Below are 19,429 nucleotides of genomic sequence, written 5' to 3' on the forward strand. Positions count from 1 at the left end.
GGACATTTATTTTTGCAGGTACTGTTTCCATGAAAGAAGCAGCAAAGATCTGGCCTGAAACTTATCAAATTAACACAACACATGGAGCTGACATGTAAGTTCAAAGATCTTCATCAGTAAAAGAAACCTGCAGTTCTAATTTTGCAGGGCATATATAAGATAACAGTAGCCAAGAGTTTAAGAGCAGGAAAATTACTTACTTAAATAATGCCTTTTTTTAAAAGACTCAACTTACTTGGAAAGCATACATTCCACTTCTTTGGCTCTCATGCTGAAAGCTCCTCTTTGTATCATGTGTTTTCTTGTATTTTCTCTTTGTAGATTATATAAGAACCCTTTGCAGATTGGCTGGTATCTTTTTCTTTAACACTCTTATATTCTTTGCAGAAGTGGCATAGCCAAAATCCCTTAATAAAACAAATACAAATAAACTGACATGTTGCATTTGCATTGCTTTGTTCAATCAAAATTCTCAAAAAGTTTATAAACATTAACTGAAGTGGTATAGTTTAAAGTTACAGAAAACAACTGTAATATTCATGTTTTACTCTGAGGAATGAGATCAAACTTGTGGTTAAAAAAAGAAAAGCATAGAGGCACTTAATGGTATAAAGCAGAAATGCTCTAGATCAGTAAGGCCAAAAGCATTCACGTGGAAGATTTTGCCTACATCACGCTCTACTAATTTCTGTGAATGTATCAACACGAAGAACTTGGCTCTTAGTGTGGCCTCAAGTTGAAAAAACATATTTCCTAATAAAGAGACAAAATTTTCAAATAGGGAAAATATTGTCAATCTGGGGAAAACCTTGAAAGTTTGATGGAAAATCATTTTCCATCAAAATAATAAATAACATGATTATCTAAATTCCTCCTACTGAATTTTCTAGACTGCTTATTATCTTCCAGAGGCATACAGTCTGGAAGTTTGGGGAAGGCTCCTGGGTTTCTCACTTCCCTGAGAATGCAATGTTTAAAATTCACCTTTCCACTGTACAGAAAGTAGCAATGCCGGGTAACAGAGGAAATGCTATATTTGGAAGAATTTTTGCAGCCTCCTGTAAGAGGCTACTGCATAAAATGACTGATTTTTCATATCACTTGTCAGTCTAAAATGTTAAAGACAGGAAAAGAAGGTAGGCTTCTGAAAATTCTGGCTTGTATTTATTAAAACAAGACCCGAGTTTCAGATATGTCTCCTCACTCCTCATTTCTCTTAATTTCTCGAGAATCATGTTCTTGGGTTTTTTAAGCGTATGACAATTTAAGGAAATTTATCACTTTTTAAATTAATTTTTTTGCTCTGTGTTTTGTGTCCCAAAGTGGTTATTCTTGCCTCATGCAAGTAATAACTAAACGTTGATCAATTAAATATATTGCAGACTCCTAACTAAGAGTTGGAGGTGGGACGCTAGATTTCCTTGTTCCTCTGTCAACCGCACTGCTGTGACAGGAATGTGGTCCCAGTGACACTGAGGCATGAGAAGGGACCTCATGTCCAATGACTGGGAAGCCCATTTTTATGGTCAGAAACCAAGTCATCGATGAAAACAGCCACCAATGAAATTCTCATTTGCCACTTTGAGTCCTTGCTGTGGAAGCCTCAGGCACCCCAAGGGCTGGAGGATGTGACACCAGTCCCTGTCAGAGGCTGCCCACAGGCGGACACACACACACACAAGCTTCCCTGGGGTTTCCTGGGAACTTGGTGCTCACACCCAGGCCTGTCAGGAGCCCAATTCCAGGATCCTCAGTACAAAGAGCCATGGAGCTCCTGCGGTGGATCCAGCAGAGGGCAATGAGCATGAGTGGGGCACTGGAGCATCTCTCTTATGAGGAAAGGCTGAAGGAGCTGGGCCTGTTCAGTCTTGAGAAGAAACAACTGACGGGGGACCGTATCAATGTATATAAATACCCAAAGTAGGGCTGCCAAGAGGATGGAGCCGGGCTCTGCTCACTGGTGCCAAAGAATAGGACTAGAGACAACAAGCAGAATCTGATGCCCAGGGAACTCCATCTGAAACATGAGGAAGATTTTTTTTTACTGTGCGGGTGACCACGCACCGGAACGGGTGCGGAGTGTCCCTCACCACAGATACTCCAGAACGATGGGGACGCAATCCTCCAGGACGACCCTGTTTGCGCAGGTAGGTTGGACAAGATGACCCACTGCGACCCCGTTTCAACCTGACCATTCTGTGATTTTCTGATCCCTCGGTGACTCACGGAGTATGAGCCCACCCACGGTCAGGAAATCACCGCGGTGGCGGCTCAGTCGCGGCGGCGGCCCAGTCGCGGTGCCGCAGGGCCGCCCCCGTGCCCACACGCCCACACGCGCGGCACCTCCGCCCTCAGCGCTCCCGCCCCCGGTCCCCGCCCGGCGCGGGGAGGAGCGGCCGGGGCGGCCGGGCCGCACCGCGCCTGCGCCGCAGGGCCGGGGAAGGGCGGGCACGCTGTGCGCAGCTGCCGCCGCTGCGTGGGGCCGCAGATGGAGCCTGCCCCCGGCGCCGCAGGTAGGGGCGGCCGACGGGCGGGCGGGAAAGAGGGAGGGAAGAAGGGAGGACGGCGGGGCGGCGGAGCGCCCCCCAGACATACCCACTTCACCCCCGCCCTCCTCTCCCCCACCGCCGCTCGCCTCGCCAGGCTTCCTGTGGGAAACCCCCGTCGCTTTCCGCTGGCCCTTCGCACCCAGCGGAGAGGGCGGTGGCGTGGGCTGCGGCGCACCGCCGGTGGGTGCTGCGAAGGGCCACCCTGGGGGGCTCCGGCCCGGCCTCCGCGGTGTTCCCGGCGGGCTGGGACGTTCCTGGTGCCCTCAGCGGGCTCCCGGCGCCACCTCCCTCCTTCCCTCCTTGCCGCTCTGCCGCCGCCGTGACCTCCAGCGGCGGGACGCGGGGCGAAGGCAGCCCCGGGGCGTCCAGGTGCCTGCGGGTGCCTGCTGTGGCCTCTCTGGCTGTGTAACCAACGTAAAGGCAAAGCACCGAGATTGTGCTGTCCTCGGCTTCGTGCTACCGATGTCTTGTCCGAATGGCTATAGACACGTGTCCTCAGGAGTGAATGTAAACCCGTGGCCTTTATACCCATGCAGTGTTCACTCGCTGTGCCCGCGGTTCCCGAGTCAGGCGCCTTCGGCTTGGTGTCTTAAAAGGCCGTTCTCTTCAGCTAATGCAAGGTGTTGAGTCTCCCGTAGGTGCTGGTGCCCTGCAGTGGTCCTGGCTGTGCGCCTCGGTCCCTGCCGCCTGTGGCTGCTTCTCCAAAAGCTGAAGGATGCTGGCCGAGGCCAGGCTCTCAGTTTCTCATGGAAACCTAGACCTTCTCAGTTTCTGATGGAAAGCTGGACAAGGCCTGGAGACCAGACCCAAGGCCTGGGTCTCCAGGCCTTGCAAACAAGGCATTCATAGAGTAGTCAAGTTCTGGGTTTATTGATGGTATCCTCTACGCATCGATCTCTTAATCAAGAAAACATTATAAATCTTAGCGTGGCATTTCAAGTGGTGGATGTTCATCTACAGTGTAATTTCACTTCCCAGTTGTCCTGTGGAAAAAGCCTAGTTATTAGTTAATTCACAGATTCACAGAATAGGCTGAGCTGTAAGGGACCTGCAAGGATCGTTTGACTCTTAAGTAAATGGTCCATAATGGGATCAAACCCACAACCTTGGTGTTGTTAGCAGCATGCTGTAACCAACTGAGCCAATCCCAGCAATTCCACCTGTTGTGTTTTCAGTGCAGAATAAAAGGCATGGCACCAAACACTGAAGTCATTGGCATTCTGCTTCCATATTTATGTATGTAATGACATTATCTGTTCCTCCCAAACTATACTGTGGTTGTGTGTTAGCTGTGATAGGACTGCTAAGGGTGTATCTGCTGTGTGGCACCAATACTGAGATTCATCTGAGCAGTGACATTGCTTACTAACACCTCTCTAAATCTGCTACCTTGTTATCCACTATCTTTTGCTGCCCTCCCCCGCTCCCCATCAGTTTCTGGCTTATACAGTTCTGTTGAAAACCTCAGAATGAACTAAACGTGGAGATGTCTAAGTGAGGTAGTAGAGAAACTGGAACAATTGCTGCAAGAGGTGTGAGCTGCCCTGTTCATGTTAGCAAGGTGTTAACCCAAATACCCTGGTGTGGCAGGTTTTAATGTCATCGTTGTTAACTCCTTCTTGGCTCAAATATGAGAAAAAGAGGGAGGATCACAGTTCTGTAAATTGTTACCATGACTGATAATTCATTTTATGGTCACAAAAGACACAAGTATTCTCATGGCTTTGAAAGGGAGTAGGGAGTGAATATCAAGGAGTTCTCTTGAAACTCAGGTTGTAGAACCTGTGAATTATGTTGTGATTTGTATGGGAGGAGTTTTTTGATAGCCACAGTTTGGGAAGAAACTGTGGTTGTGTCATTAGGTAATTATTTCCAATAAATAAATTGGCTGTAAACATGTTCACGAGATTTTATGTTTATAAAATCACAGATTATCCTGAGTTGGAATAGACCCACAAGGATCCTCAAGTCCAATTCCTGGCCCTGACTTCTCCAAGACTTCCCAGAGAATCAGACCATGTGCTTGAGTGTGTTGTCCAAACACTTCTTGAACTCTGTCCTGCTTGGTGTCATGAGAACATCCTTGGAGAGCCTGTTCAAGTGCCCAGCCACCATCTGGGTGAAAAATCTTTTCCTAATATCCAGCTTAAAAAACCTCCTGTAACTCAGCTTAAAGCTTCTGCTTTTCCCCTTGTGAGAAAGCTTGAGACTGCAGTGAGGTCTCCCTTCAGTCTCCAGGCTGAACAAACAAGTGACCTCAGCTGCTCCTTGAGTGCTTCTAGGCTCTTCCTCTCCTCTGGGCCCCTCAACAGCTTTATAGCTCTCCTTTTGACGCTCTCCTAAAGTTTTATATTCTTTTTGTATTGTGGAGCCCAAAACACACAGGACTCGAGGTGAGTCTGCCCCAGCTCAGAGCAGAGCAGGACAGTCCCCTCCCTTGCCTGGCTGGTGATGCTGTCCCTGATGCCCCCAGGACAGGGCTGGCCCTCCTGGCTGCCAGGGCACTGCTGGCTCTCATTCCACTCTCCAGGACCCCCAGGTCCTTTTCTGCAGTGCTGCTCTCCAGATGCTTTTCCCCCAGTCTCTCTGTACGTCTGGAATTGCTCCATCCCAGGTGTTAAACTGTGTTAAACTTCACATGGCTGCTGATTGTTCAGCCCTTAATTTGTATAGGTCTTCCTAGAGGGTCTCTCTGCCTTTCAGGGAGTCAACAGCTTCTCCCAGTTTAGGAAAATGTTACACTATTTTGTTTTCTCCTTCTCCAAAATCAATGTCCTGTAGCCCAGCCCTGAATTTGATTTTTGTGTGCAGCACTTCCGAAGCTATGTAGGGTGCAGTTTTTAGTGGTAGAGGCCATGGGTTATGAGAAAGTTCATTTTATTTTTACTGTGCACTTGGTTATAGCTGTCATTTTCAGGTGGTGATGTTTGGATCCCTACTTGAACATTCACAGATGCATAAAGTGGAGTCATGGACGATAGCTGAGATAGACAATACAGATTTTGGTACCTATCCTTGACATAGGGGTTAAAAACAGAGGGTCTGAAGACTGTTTGGATATTTTAAGCTACTTAACATGTCTATTTCTTCATCTCAGGTGGAAGTGTAGGTTGCTAAATAAAATGGTTTTATCAGTGGACAGAGACAATTTGGCTTGCAGAAAGGATGTGACTTGTTTCAAAGTGGCAAGGGCAGTAAGACTAGAGCTAGAAGAATACACTGAAAAGAATTAAATTATAGCTTCAAAAGACTGAAAGGATAAAATAATGAGGGATAAAGCAATGTTGAATTTAAAGGGAAAAATGTAGAAGTAAAAGGAAAAGTTGTTTTTCAGCTGTTCTTTTTCAACTTTAATTAAACTTCTTTTAGATAAGTTTTGTGACTAATAACATAAGTTACCAGAATAACATCTGCAGTCCTTGTGTTAATGTAACTGACACGTTTTTAGCCTTGTCACCTCATGCTCTGAAACTTGAGAACACTGGTGTGTTTTAATCATATCCCTGATGTTAGGTTCCAAGATGTTCATTCATTTATATTGTGTGTACTGATTGCTCATTTACTACAGAGGTACAGAAGTCAAAGGTAAGCATTGTTTTTCGTTTGTCTCTTAATCCTTACTTCCAGTTAAAGAATTTTTTTTTAAAATTGCAAGAAGAATGTTATTCAGTCCTGTTATTCATAAGCCTTGCTCTTCATTTTTGTGTGATGTTCTTTATTTGGAATGAAAGGTGTAAATTTTATCTTGAAAGGAGTAGCTGAAGAGCTAAATATTCAAGCTCTCCAGGAGTTTGGGCAGATTTGTTTCTATAATGAAACTTTTTTTTGTGATATACATTGTTTTTCATTCCATCTTGTCACACGCTTCTGAAAATTATGTAGTGCTGGAGCAGCTGATTATTAGTATTGAGCATGGTGGCAAATTTTAGGTGCTTAATGTCTCTTCTTGTGATAACTGGGGGATTTGTTGCTTGTTAGATTTTCCTGCATCCCTTCCTTGTCCATATTGAGTACTTTGTTCTTTCTATGTTGGATTTACTTCTTACTCATCTCTTGTTTCTGGTGCAAGTTCTTGCACAGTTCCTTATGTCACTGCTTAGCTCTATTTCATGTGATCTGTTTGGTTTATACAATTCAGATAGTTTGTGGGTTTTTAGGACCTTTCTCTGTTTCTTACTCCAAGTGGAAGTAAGCAATTAAATTCTTGGACACCATTCACTGTTAGTTAGAAAGGGCATAGAAAAAATAGGGATTTTACACTTGGGACTGATTTCAGACCCGAGAGGTGCTCAAATGTGTGGGCTTGACTTTTTAAAAAGTGTGCCACCCTGTCCTATATGTAGGATTTGAATTGTGTCTGTACTGTTAGTATATTTTAGCTTCTCAGAAAAACCCCTGGAATGTATTTGGTTGCTGAAATCCTGCTGCATGGTGTTTTGTTTAAGTGACAGAAAGTTATGTTGAGGATTTTGCATCAGTTACCAAGTGAAGATTTACAATAGGGGAATTAGGGCTGGCTCTGCTAGTTTAATCCTTGGTCAGCCCACAGCCCTATCTGTGTTTTCTGCATTTTGCTGGAATTCTTACCTGTTTTCAGATGGGATTTGAGGTGGGCTGAGGTGTTCCCTTTATAGGTAGCTCACAGCTTAAGTTTTTCTAACTGGCAAGTGTGTCATACTTGAACAATGGTACAGGCTATGTGTTAATGAAGCTGCATTATTTCCAGTAGTAAATATCCTAATCTGTAATTAATTTTCAGGCCCTGTAACTGGATTTGCTGTGTGATCAGCAGTATAAAAATATCTCCTTGTGTTGGCTTGGCTTTAGTTATTACTCACTAGATGTATGAGCATTTGCAGTCTGCATGTAATTAACAAGAAAATGTGCTTTTCCTTTTCTTTCTAGGCATTACAGACTTGCTGTAATACAGCCATTGTTCACTTTTAGCAAACAGCATTCTCGTAATCCAGTACCGCCATATTGCAGGAACACGAGCCCGAAAGCAAAATGTAAGATAACAAATTCAGCCAGTGAAAAAGGTGAAAATTGACTTTGAGGTGATGATAGAATGGTGAGAAGTTAAAGCTTTGGAAATTTTCCCTGCTGTTGTCATCCCTGTACTCCATCTTAATTTAAAATGTTGTCAGTATTAAAAAGATCTCAAAATCTGTAACTTTTAAAATACAATTAAATTTATTCGTATACATTTAAAGAAGAATAAAAAAGGATACTGCGTAGAAAAGCTGCATTGATAAGTTTCTTTTGCTTTTAAATTAGGGTTTCAGAGTATCACAGATCTAGTTTCATTTGGATTATAACACTTCTGTCATTTCATATTGTCCTTCTGTATTTTAAAACCTCTGTAGAAGCTTGCTGCTTAAGGCTCTAGTTTGTATGCAAACACTGATGTGCAAATGAAATTACCAAACTCTGTAGCATTTCACATATGTATAAAGGTGTTTCTTTGGTCCTGGTCCATCATCCATCAGTTCACACTGGATGTCTTTGATAAAATTCTTAACCTTTAAAGGATTCTGTAGGGTTTTTTTAGGGCTCAGGTTTACAAAGCAGGATGCTGAAATTATTCTGTAGCTTTGACCCCTTGAATTCCTTGTCAGTAAAGGCACAGAAGCCCTCCCAAAGGCTACAGGATTGGATACTTAAAGGATTAATTGATACATCAAATACAATTGTAGGAAAAGACCCTAAGATTTTAGAAAGATAAGTTGTTTTTTTCTCCCATGACTTTAATGGGTCTATCTCTAAATGAATTTGTTCCCATGTGTGACTGGGTGTTTTCAAACAGAGGTTTTGAGTAGTTGATGCAGTCTGATTCAATGATACAGACTTGTTGGAGAAGTTTTTATGATGCACATAGGCATAAATGATTCACATGAATTAATCTAAGAATGGTAATTTTTATTTAATACAAGGGGAATAAGCTAGGCAGAATAATGGAGATGAAAATTTTGAGTTGAATGTGTTCTTTTCCTAGAGGAGTACTAAGCTCTTATCATATTTGCTTACTCAAAACACTAAAATAGATCTGATTATTTTTTTGTAAAAAAAAAAAGAAAAAGTAATGTCTAGAACCAATAGTCTGATTGATAAAAGGAGTGTTTGCCAATAAGCAGGCAGTGGACACTCTGCTGCTCCTTCTGTTATTTAGAAAAGTTTACTTTTCCAGTGTATTTTATAATTATCTCATAGGCAAGTGTTCTAAAGCAAAACTTTGTAATGAAATGGAGTATTTACCTCACAGAAACAATTTTTACCGAGTGGCATGAAGAATAACTGAATCCTCTAAATTAATGCAACTTTGCAACTTTTTTATAAACTTGTTATTCATTCTCCAAACCATATCAAGTATTGTGCAAACTATAGATCTGCATGTGGAAGAAATGACAGAATGGCTGTTAAATTCAAGTTTTAGTAGACTTGTCACAGATTAAAACAAGACCTTCCTTTCCAGGAAAACAGCTTCTTTGTAGTGGAGATTTTCTTTAAATGTGATGTAGGTTAAAGAATGGTAATTCTGCATCTCCTTGGTTTTCTTCCCTTTTCACTTTAGTAATTGCTATTTCTAGTACTGAAGTTCTTATTGATACTTTGTTTGAGTTTTATTTTTTAGCTTAAAAAAGAAGAGTATCTTTGAAATCTGTCTACTCTCAACTGTTTACCTTTGATGGCAACTGGTAGGATAAACTATTAAGATGTAATAAAAAAGAAGATTCCATTTATGGCTCCGCATTTCTCAATCTCCCAAACTAATGAAAGTGATTGCTTTTCAAATTTATATTTTGTTGTATTTTAACTTGGATTCATGAACCTTGACTGAACTTTCTAAAGCATTTTTTCTAGTAAGGAACATAACTGATGCTTAAAAGTTAATCGAACTGGACTTCCAAGAAAAGCATGAGGTAGTAAAATTGCTAATTAAAATGATGTAAAGTTACTAAAACTTTCTCTGTTCTTCATACATACTATGATTCTTAATGAAAAAGCAATAGTATTTAAAGTACTGTTTTGAACACTTTTTGAATGTGGCTAAATAAAGAAATCAAGAAAATCCGAATTATAGATTGTATAACTAGAAATGCACATTTCAACAACTGTTACTGGAATTGCTTGACTCAGTTCCCTTTGGATGGAGAAAGTGTGAGGTTCTTTAAGTAGCTGGGTAGAGCAGATTTCAACTTTTCTGAGTAATCTGTGTCCCTGCTACAAGAAGTCGTGAAAGAGGTGAGAGCAGAGATGTTAACTACCAGCAGGATGAGTAAAGGGTGAGCAAATCAGTTACTAGCTGTGTTGAATGGAGTGGGGAGATTACATGACTTCTCACAGGACACTCTTCTAAGAAAGCTTTTGTCTTGGTATTCTCTTCTTGTAATAGTGTTCTAATTAATATAGAAGCTGCTAGAGTCCCTTTCGTTGTTAGGACTGTAAAGCAGCTTTGTATTTCATTCTCCTCTCCCCTTTAAAGGTCTGCACAGCTCTACACCGTGCTTGAGGTGTTCTCAAGGCCATCCTGGCTCCTTTGGTCAGAGACTAGAAAGTCAGCAGAGTATTTGTCATCTGTTTTGCCAGCTTCCGTACAGAGTGAATTTGGTGTGTTCTAGTGGTTGGGATGTTCTTATTCCTCTTTATGTATATTAGTTTTTTGGGGTTTGGTCATTTTTAGAAAAATAGCAAAAACTATTAAAATTACCAGCTGTGGTCCTTGGCCTTCCATGGCAATAAAGAGCTTTTGCAGCTGAAGGTTTTTGATCAACCACAGAAGGCTGTTATTGCAACTGTAATTTTAACCCCTACATATTGTATTCAATGAGAACCATGAACACTGAGATTTGCCAAACTCCATAGATTTCATAAATGTTTCTTAGTGATTTAGTGAATAAGGATATCCCCTAGTTAAGTAATCTCTCTCTTTAATTCTTTACACTGGGCTGAGGTTTTATGGAAAACAATTTCTCTTTCACAAAGGTATTCCCTTTTCTGTAGCTTTCTCTCCTTGTCTTTTTTTTTTTTTTAGGCAAAGTTGTAACTTCTTTAACTGTTCTTTATCTTCTCTTCTGTTCTTTGTCCCCAAGAGGAGCATTCTGGAATCTGCTGATCAGTCTTTAGGAAACATTCAGTAGTTCTATCACACAGATTCCTTGTCTGTAGACTTATATTTTCTAGGAGCTAGTGACTTAGCTGGAAGCCTGCCTTTGGTTTTAATTCTGGCTAACTTTTTGTATATTTTTACAAAATACTTATTTTTAGCATTAGTAGTATTTAGTCTGTGTTTTGTAACCTTTACTTGATTAGCTGTGTTCATCCATCTGTCCCTTGTAATGTTTGATGGTACTTGGAAATTTCATCAGAAGGTAAGGGTAAACTATCAGAGTATTAAATTGATCTAACAAAAATGCCCAAGTTTGGGCTGGCAGAGGGAGAAGAAAAAGCTGCTGCTAGCATTTGTCTGGGGTGATGTGATGGTTCACTTTGTGGCCAAAGGCCGTGATCTCTTCAAACAGCCTACCCAGAAGACCAGGAAAAGTGTGTGGAGCATGTGAGTGATACCAAAAGTATCAACTTTCAAATGCAGAAGGCAAACTGTAGGAAAATGTATTTCTTACTTGTCTGGAAATAATATTTTCATGATGAAATAAAACAGGAGTAAGACTGTTGAAATGCAGATTCTTCTGTAGGGACTAGTTCACAGGTGTCTGGTATTAGAGTAAGAAGTAGCTTTCTTAGTGCAGAATAGTGAACTTTAAAAAGGGGGAAAAAGCTCTTATTCTGGAAACTGTAATATAGTTGAAAAAAGGCAAAAGGGGTTGATGGTTTTACATCATGGTTGTGGCCTATTTTTTGATGAAGTCTTTCTTCTGAGTTTTTTGGGTTTTTTTTTCCTGTGAAAGTTGTTGGCATATATGTTACTGCAGAGATGAATAGCTTGAATTGATGGTGATCTGAAATGCTTGTACATCAGTATCAGAAGTGCAGGTACTTTGCTTGTGAACACATTTGCTTTATCTGGTATCTGCTATTTTTAATATTTCCACCTTATTTTTCTTAACTATTTTGTGTAAATCCTAGGGATACTGACTTCAGTAAAGTGTTTTAAGATTGTTGAAGGAAAATCACTGTAATTGTAAAGCAATGGATAGTTGAGAATCGAGGAAGAATATTTAAGATGTCCAAGTAGAAACTCACAAGTAAATATAGTACTGCTTAAACTGAACATCTGCATTTGGGTTATTTGGAGAGGTAGTTGTACCCAGAGCCTGAAACTTAGACAGTATAAGATAATTAAAGTTCTTTGGACTTTTCATACAGTCACTTGGGCTAGGTTTAACGCCATCATTTTTACCGTGCACTGTTAAGTACTAAATACTTTCTAATTAAAAATACAAAAGCAAAATCCTCTAAATACAAACATTTTTTTAAATTAAAAAAACCCATTGAAACTGATACTTCACAACAGAGATTGTTCTAAAAGCTGTAGATGAGTTTATAAATAATGTTTACTGTAGTTTCCTTTATACTGTTGTATAATTACTTTTGAATTCCTGCTGTAGCTCTCTTCTCATTCTGCCTACTGGATGCTGCCCAGTGTCCTGATGTGCCCTCTCCTTCCTGCATTTTCAGCATTTGTAGACTTGACAACATGGGACTAAAAAGAAGGAATTTGCCTGGAGCACAGTTCTGTCATGGTTCTGGTTGTGCTGGTGTGAACACCAGTAGAGCTACTCCTTGCTATCAGTCTTACGCCTCTTTCTTTTGAATAATCAAACAGAAGATTGGGTGTTTAACCTAAGAGAAAACCCAACAATCTTTTTGGACTGTTCTGGGCTATCAGGGAAGTCTTCTCTTTTTGGTTTTCTTTTTCTTTGCTTGCTTGCTTGCTTGTTTTTCCCCAGATGGCCCTGTGTCCTGTTTCCTTTAGTTGCATTCCTACCCACTTCTCCCCTCTGTCAGTAGAGGGATAGCTGATCCTTGCACTGGAGGCCTGTGCTTTGGCATTTGTGAAAATTGTGGATGCTTCTATCCAGCTTTGCCAGCAGGGGAAACCCAGCAGCTCTTCCCAGGCCCTGAAGACTTCTCTCCTCTCTGCTACATTTCCATGTATGCTGTGGTAAAAAAGTTAAACCTGTGCAGAGCCAAGGGTTGGGCTTGCTGATTCTTGTGGGTCCCTTCCACCTCAGGTTATTCTATGATGCTAATTATGGGAAGCAGATAAGTGGATTTAATTACTCCAAAGTGTGAATCAGCTGAGAAGCACCTTTTTACATGTATTTGAGTTAGCTTTTTTGACTTACTCACTGCGAGGTTAGGTGCTTAAAAATGGTGATTTAATGGGGGTGAGTGAGGGCAATGTGGCACTGGTAAAACTTCCCTTTTGGTGACAGCAGGCAACCCACTTAATTCACTCTATCTGCATTTGTATTTGTGTACTCCAAGCACCTGTATAGCCAAGTTGAGTTTAGAAAAAGTGTGGGAAGCAGAAATTAAGGCTGTAATCTGAGCCAGTAGTACTCATGATACTTCAGTCTTTCTTCTTGTCCTCACCTCACTGAATTCCCTCTTATGGATGGCTTTGGAGTTATACAGTGAACAGGATCAGGGAATTCACCTAGTTGAAAAATAACCTAACAGGAAATTAATTTAAAGGAAATTAACTTCCCCTTTCATTCACCAAAGGGCTGCTGAGCCTGACTGTGTGGGCAGAGGGAAAAGAGATCATAGGGATGGGGAGAGGGCAGGAAGGCTGCAGTGCCAGCTTGCTTTGGCTGGAGTGAGTGGGGGCACGTAGTGTGGTGGTGCCAGTTCCTGCCGTGTCATTCCACTGAACTGATTTGTCCTGTTTGCAAAACATGCTTGGAAGTTTTCTGACAGCTTTGTCTTATCTCTAGCCTATGTACTGTACCAAGTGTTTGGTACGCTGATGCTCTGCAGGAAGTTAAAATGAAGGATATTTGTAACATTTTATCTGTAAAATAATATATTTGTAGAAATCTGGTATTTGTAGTATTTTAATATGAAAATCAGTGCATGGAAGCAAATCTAAGTCTGAGCTATTTGCTTTTAGTGTTTCTGTTGTATGTACAGAATAAAGGGTTTTTTTCCTGATGTAGAAATGCTAAGAAGGGTATTTTTGAGGAGAAATGTCTTTAGTGTATATTGCTCGTTGTAATCCTCTGTTGTTGCTAGATTCCACTACTAATATCACATACAGTACTGTGTAGTCTTATAGTGTAATGTCTTAGCATTAGTAAACTTTAAAAGATGATGACCTAAGAATGACAGATGTTGGTTTCAGTTGTTTTTTGTAGAGAGGTAACAAAAAATGCTCTGAAAAATGGTGTTTGAAAGTTGATGGTAACTTAAAACCTGCTTCTTTCCTTAGTTTCAGTACATTGCACTTTCACTTTTTCTTCATTTCATCTCCTTTTTAATGAGTAATTTTAAATTGAAATGATTGTCACCAAAAATATCTCTGACAGTAGAATTTCCATAGTGTGAGCATCCCAAGCGGTGCTATTTTGAAATGTGTTATCAGCTTCAAAAGATGAATAAAAAGTGTGTTTCAAGATGAAAACCATGTATTTGGTATAAGTGCATTGGACTATACAGTGTCCTCTAAAGGGTTTTAAACTCAGAAACTGAGAAATAAAAAACTGTTCTTGATGAATTCTCATCCCTTTGTTTTGAAGAAAGTGGATTTGGAAAAGCAGTATTTTTTTAATGGTCTGTGTTGTTTATTCTAAATCACTAGCTCTACTCAAGAGAATTCTGGAGACAGCTGAAAGCGAACTACAACTTTACTTTTGGGTATAGAAATCAGGCAGCAGCACTTCTCTTTTTGAGTTGGATTTCTGAATGAAAAATCTCCTAGATCCTCCACTGAAGAGACTTCATTTTCTTCTAAAGAACCAGAGTCTTCCACATAGCCATACAAATTCTAGCTTGTGCTCTAGTGTGTGCTGTTTTTCTCAGCTTTGTGTTAGTGAATGAAAGAGTGCATACAGATCGTGGGCATAAAAAAAAAATATTAGTATAATAAAAAGAAATAAAAGTATTTTATTGCTGTGCTGTCTGTATACAGGTTTTTTTATTCAATAAGGCAGAAATACAAATGTGCTGCCAGAATTTGCTCCTTTATTTTTGGTTCACAGTGCATATTAAACAGAGTAGAAATATTCAGGATAATGCTCATATTTGTATCTGAGCAAATTTTGGACTTTCCATCCTTTTGGTCTATGTAGTCTTTTCATGGTACTTTCTGCTGCTGTTTGTGACAGTTTTAGTATACTCCTGTATGTTACATAAACAATGTTGTGTTATTTCTTTAGATTGAGTCTTTCTGATGTATGGATAACAAATTTTTTTTCAAAATTATCTTTTTTTTTCACTCTTGCAGAAAATTCTAAGCTGAGACATGTAGAAAAAGATGTTTTGATTCCACAAATAATGAGGGATCGAGCCAAGGAGCTGTGTTCAGATAAGGTGCAAGGTAAGAGTCAAATATTCATTAGGAGATCAGATGTACTCACTTTGTGCCTTGAATATAATCCTTGTTTTTGAAATCATGTAGTCAGAGAATTAATATGTGTGATCTCCATCTTTGTCAGCTCGCTGTGAAACCAGTATTGAAGCATATAAATCTGCTGTGTTGGCTTTGGCTGCTTAGTAAAAAATTTTGGACTATTTTCCAAAATTTTTTACTCTCAGGGGCTGTCGAATTTAGTATGATTAATACAAATTTTTTTCACATCTCAGTATGGTGAGATGTGAAGAGTTATTGTGTCTCAGTCTGGTGAGAGCACAAGAGTTATTGTGTTTCTGTATGAATATTTAATATTAAATAAATTAACCTGCCTCATGCAAGCCTTCAGTTAAGGCTTCTCTCATTATAACAAATTTGTTTAAATATTCCCAACTTACTGCATCCTTTCCTTGCCCCAGCATTGAAATGATCCATGCACATAAACACACACGTTACTAGACAGATGTGGAAATAGAGTGATGCAGTGCACTTCTGCTTTCATTTTCTTGTGAAGAGCACTGGACTCTTTAAATTAATAACTCTTCAATAACTCTTTAAAGTGGTGTCACCCCCTCTGCTGAGGGCTGCTTACACACAGGTAAACCAAGAATGCTGCTATAAGAGGAATGTAAAGAGGGATGAAAAGCCACTGAATTATTCTGTACAAGTGTCAGCTTTCAGTGGAGAGCATTTGCATTCGATCATCCAGATCTGAGCTCTTTAAACTTCTTTTGTTCATGCACTCCAGCAGTAAAAATTTTCTGACTGCACAATCCCAATATGAGTATATTCATTTATAAATTATGTAAATGTATCACTGTAGTGTATGTTATATACATTATAAAACATAAAAATAGAAGTTTGAAAAGGATGAGATAAAGGTGAAATAAACAGTATTTTAAAATATTTAAAATATTTATCAATCTAAAAAGATTACTGCTAATAACTACTTTTTATTGAGATCTGTATTACTGAACATGCATCATAGTTTTTAAAATCTTTAACACTGTGATATAGGAATTTGAATACCTGGTTCTAAATTCGGTGTATTTCAATACTTGATAGGTGCCTAGAAAAGATACCTTACAGAGGTGTAAAATTACAGAGGTAATTTTACTTACCTATACTCATTTTTCAGTCCTATCCACAAGTTTTGCAAATGGTTTGCTTGAAATTAGGCTAATAAATTATCTTCTCCCCTGATGTCAATCAGTTTTTCTTCCAAACTAACGCGTGTCAGTGTTTTCAACCCCCTAAAACTCTCCTTGGGAAGATTTTTAACAGGTTAGAAAGGTTTTTAACAGGTAGAAAGGTTGACATCCTTTTAAAGTGCACAGATATAGGAGGTTTCTGTAGGTGACACATGTTTTTTGTTCACCTACAAAGCCAAGCCAAAAATTACATAATTAGGTGAACATATCCAAATACCTGTTTTCAAAATGCAAGTTTCTTTTGCAAAGGAGTTACTTTCTTAGTCATTATTAAAATGACACCTTCACCTTAAAGGGACACATTGAGTGTTCAGTTTTTGGAAATTCCTGCTAGGTAGCAAACTGCTCACAGCCACTTGTCATCACCAAAAAGGTCAGTGGATTTGGAGCACTTGTCAAACCTGACACATTTTTTTTACAAAAGACAACTCTTGAAGCACTTTGCCACAAATTATCCGGAGAGCAAACCTCTCTGTGCTGCCAGGGATTTTTGTGGCCCCTCCCCATCTCATTACAAAATCTGGTAAAGATGCCAACATTTAAAGGGCTCATTTTTGTCAGGTTATAACACTGATGCCGTCCTGCAGCACATTGTGCACTCCTGGCTCCAACTACTTTGCTGCAATAGCTTACCTCTGAGTGAGGCAGTGAAGGAGTTTCACATGCAGTGCTCTCTCTGTAGCCTTAGTCTGGAATTCCTTTCTTATTCCAGTCAAAGCAGCCACTCCATCAGTAGCTACTTTTGCACAGCTTTTCCATAATACATTGTTTTTTATTCAAGATGCCACTTCCTGTTGAGAATAGATCTTCTCTAGTGCATCTTTCCTTTAGTGGCTCACAAAAAAAAATTTATATTTTTGTGCATTTTATTGTTGAAATGCAAATACCACAAGGTGTGAGAAGTTAAAAACTTCTCTACTTTCAAACTCAACTGTATAGCAAACCTCCCACACTATGTAACTTGTTTTAACGCTTGTTTCTTCAAATCTTTAGCAGTGTCTTCTGTGCATCTTCCAACAGTATTTAGTGACAAAGGAGTGCATTTTAGTTTGTTGCCATATTATTTTCCCTGAATTATTTCAGCAAGTTTTACCATGACAGGAAGAACAGTTATTTCCCTAGTGGCATGTGGCTTTTTGTGTTTTGCTATTATTTAAGAAACTTCGAAGGAAGTTTCTGGAGTTTTATCACTAGGGCACTCTATGACTAGAGTCAAGTCTAGGTAAAGTGGACCAGTGTATTTTTAAGCATCTGCTTTTAGAGGTTCTCCAAAAAATTTTAAAAAGTAGTGTTACCATAATATCTGTCAAAGAAAAGTGGCATCATGTAATAGGTGCCTTCTGCGCTGCCAGAAGGACTTAACAGACCTTTTTTTAAAATTTGAACAATAGTTGAATCATTTTTACTTTGAATTCTATACCTGTTGGGGAAAAAAAATGAAGATGAAAAGCAATTACAGTGGTGTGGATCGTTTGAAAGATGTTGGTTAAAAGTATTTTGAGAGCTTGCTATTTGTATAATATTGTTTGAGGTTAACCAAAGGCACAGTGTGAATGTATTTTTCTCCTCTGAACTTTGTGCAATATGAGGAGTTTGGTTTCAGCATCTTCATTTTCTGTGGCAGCAGCCAATATTGGAGGTTCTTGAGCTGTGAACCATTACCTCGCAGCTTCTCCATCTTTTTTCCTACATAAATTTTAAAGCCAAATGTTATGGTTTTTCTGTTATGTTAAGCAAATTTGTAATTTCTTCCTTCTTTCACCTGTGTAGAGTTTAGTTTTGTATCTTTAGGAAAGTAAGTTTTGTGGATGCATCCATCTCCCCATAATTCTTCTGTCACCTGTCACCAACTTTGATCAAATTGTGTGAAAGTTAGAAGTAGAAACTGAGTATTTCTGAAACAATTTTTTTTTGTCAAATAGGTGAGCAAAACCCCACATTAATACCTCTATTAAAATAAAAAGGTGGTAGCAGAGCTTCAGTTATTTTGTTGTACACCTTTTCATCTGGGTGGAGGGGAGAGACCAAACCATGGAAGATGAAGCTTAAACAATTTTGTGATCAGTAGATTTACCATCTCATAAATCCATTGTGAGATTATTCCTGGAATAAATTTGTCTTGTTAGTACACAGGGATAGGTGTTAATCAGAGTAAAGAGGCTATGCTTTTTATGCTGTAAACAATTATAAGCTATGAACATAAGCTGTGTAATTAAGTAATCAAAGCTCTTGTGACTTGGTTTGTGTGCTGTGGAGTGTACACACATGCATGAAATGGAGTTGTTTACACTGAGGGCAGAGTTACTCATTTAACTTGCTCTCAATGTAGGATTTTTCTGCTTTATGTTAAGTCCATGTTTCAGAAACTCCTATTAGTAGACCTCTGTTTCTTTTTGTCTTTAGGAAATTGTGATAAATGCATCAGTACTGTAGGAAATGAGGCTATTCCACAAGTGTGGGCCCTTACAATTGGCTTGATCAGGCTGGGTTCACATGTGTCCCTATGGGGAGCCCTGTACATTCAATAGTGCTCTGCATGAGCACAGGGTCCATCTGTAGCCAGCCCGGTACCTTAGCCTGCAGCTATACCACCTAGAGCTGTGTGCTTATCAGAGCTAATAATGCAAGTAATGACAGCCTGTCCAGCACGTGTTCCAGAGCTGTCCAGGGAAAAGAAACCCCAAGGGTTACAAAAATACATAAAAAATAAAAGGCTCTTGTTAACTTAAGAAGTGATCCTAGCACACAGTTAAAAGGCTGGCTCATTGCTGTGTGTGGTTGTTAGCCTACCAAAATGACTTAGGGAAAAAATAACCATGGAAAGTATGTCCACTCTGCTCGTATACCATTTTACTTAGATTATTGAAATTTGCTTACAACTTTTTTTTTCAGATTGTTCGAGTATAAGTTCTTGTGTGTTCTGTATGTTTCTTCAGAATTTTGTAGCTCTCAGTTTCAGAAAGATTTTTGTGTGATTTAGGATTTTCAAGTACTTTTTTCAGTGAAAATGGATATATTAGTAGTTTTGTCAACTTGGGTAGTACTTCTGTTAACATGCTTTCTGGGAAATACTAGTCAGTTTTCTGTGACCGTTATGTAAATATGCTTTATTGTGTTCATATCCATGCATTGTA

At 39.5% G+C, this 19,429-nt stretch overlaps 1 protein-coding gene across 1 annotated transcript in view; it reads left to right on the forward strand.

Moving 5' to 3' along the window:
* The first annotated feature begins 2,417 nt into the window (after positions 1-2,417).
* CMC1 (C-X9-C motif containing 1) overlaps positions 2,418-19,429 on the forward strand; it is a 42,735-nt gene continuing 25,723 nt past the window's right edge. Inside the window, exons 1-2 of the mRNA XM_058018777.1 lie at positions 2,418-2,513; positions 14,959-15,051. Coding sequence (XP_057874760.1) covers positions 2,489-2,513; positions 14,959-15,051 — 118 coding nt within the window. The 5' untranslated portion in view covers positions 2,418-2,488. The remainder of the gene's footprint in view (positions 2,514-14,958; positions 15,052-19,429) is intronic.

This window comes from Melospiza georgiana, chromosome 1 (genome assembly GCF_028018845.1).
Source record: "Melospiza georgiana isolate bMelGeo1 chromosome 1, bMelGeo1.pri, whole genome shotgun sequence".
Taxonomy (NCBI): Eukaryota; Metazoa; Chordata; class Aves; order Passeriformes; family Passerellidae; genus Melospiza; species Melospiza georgiana.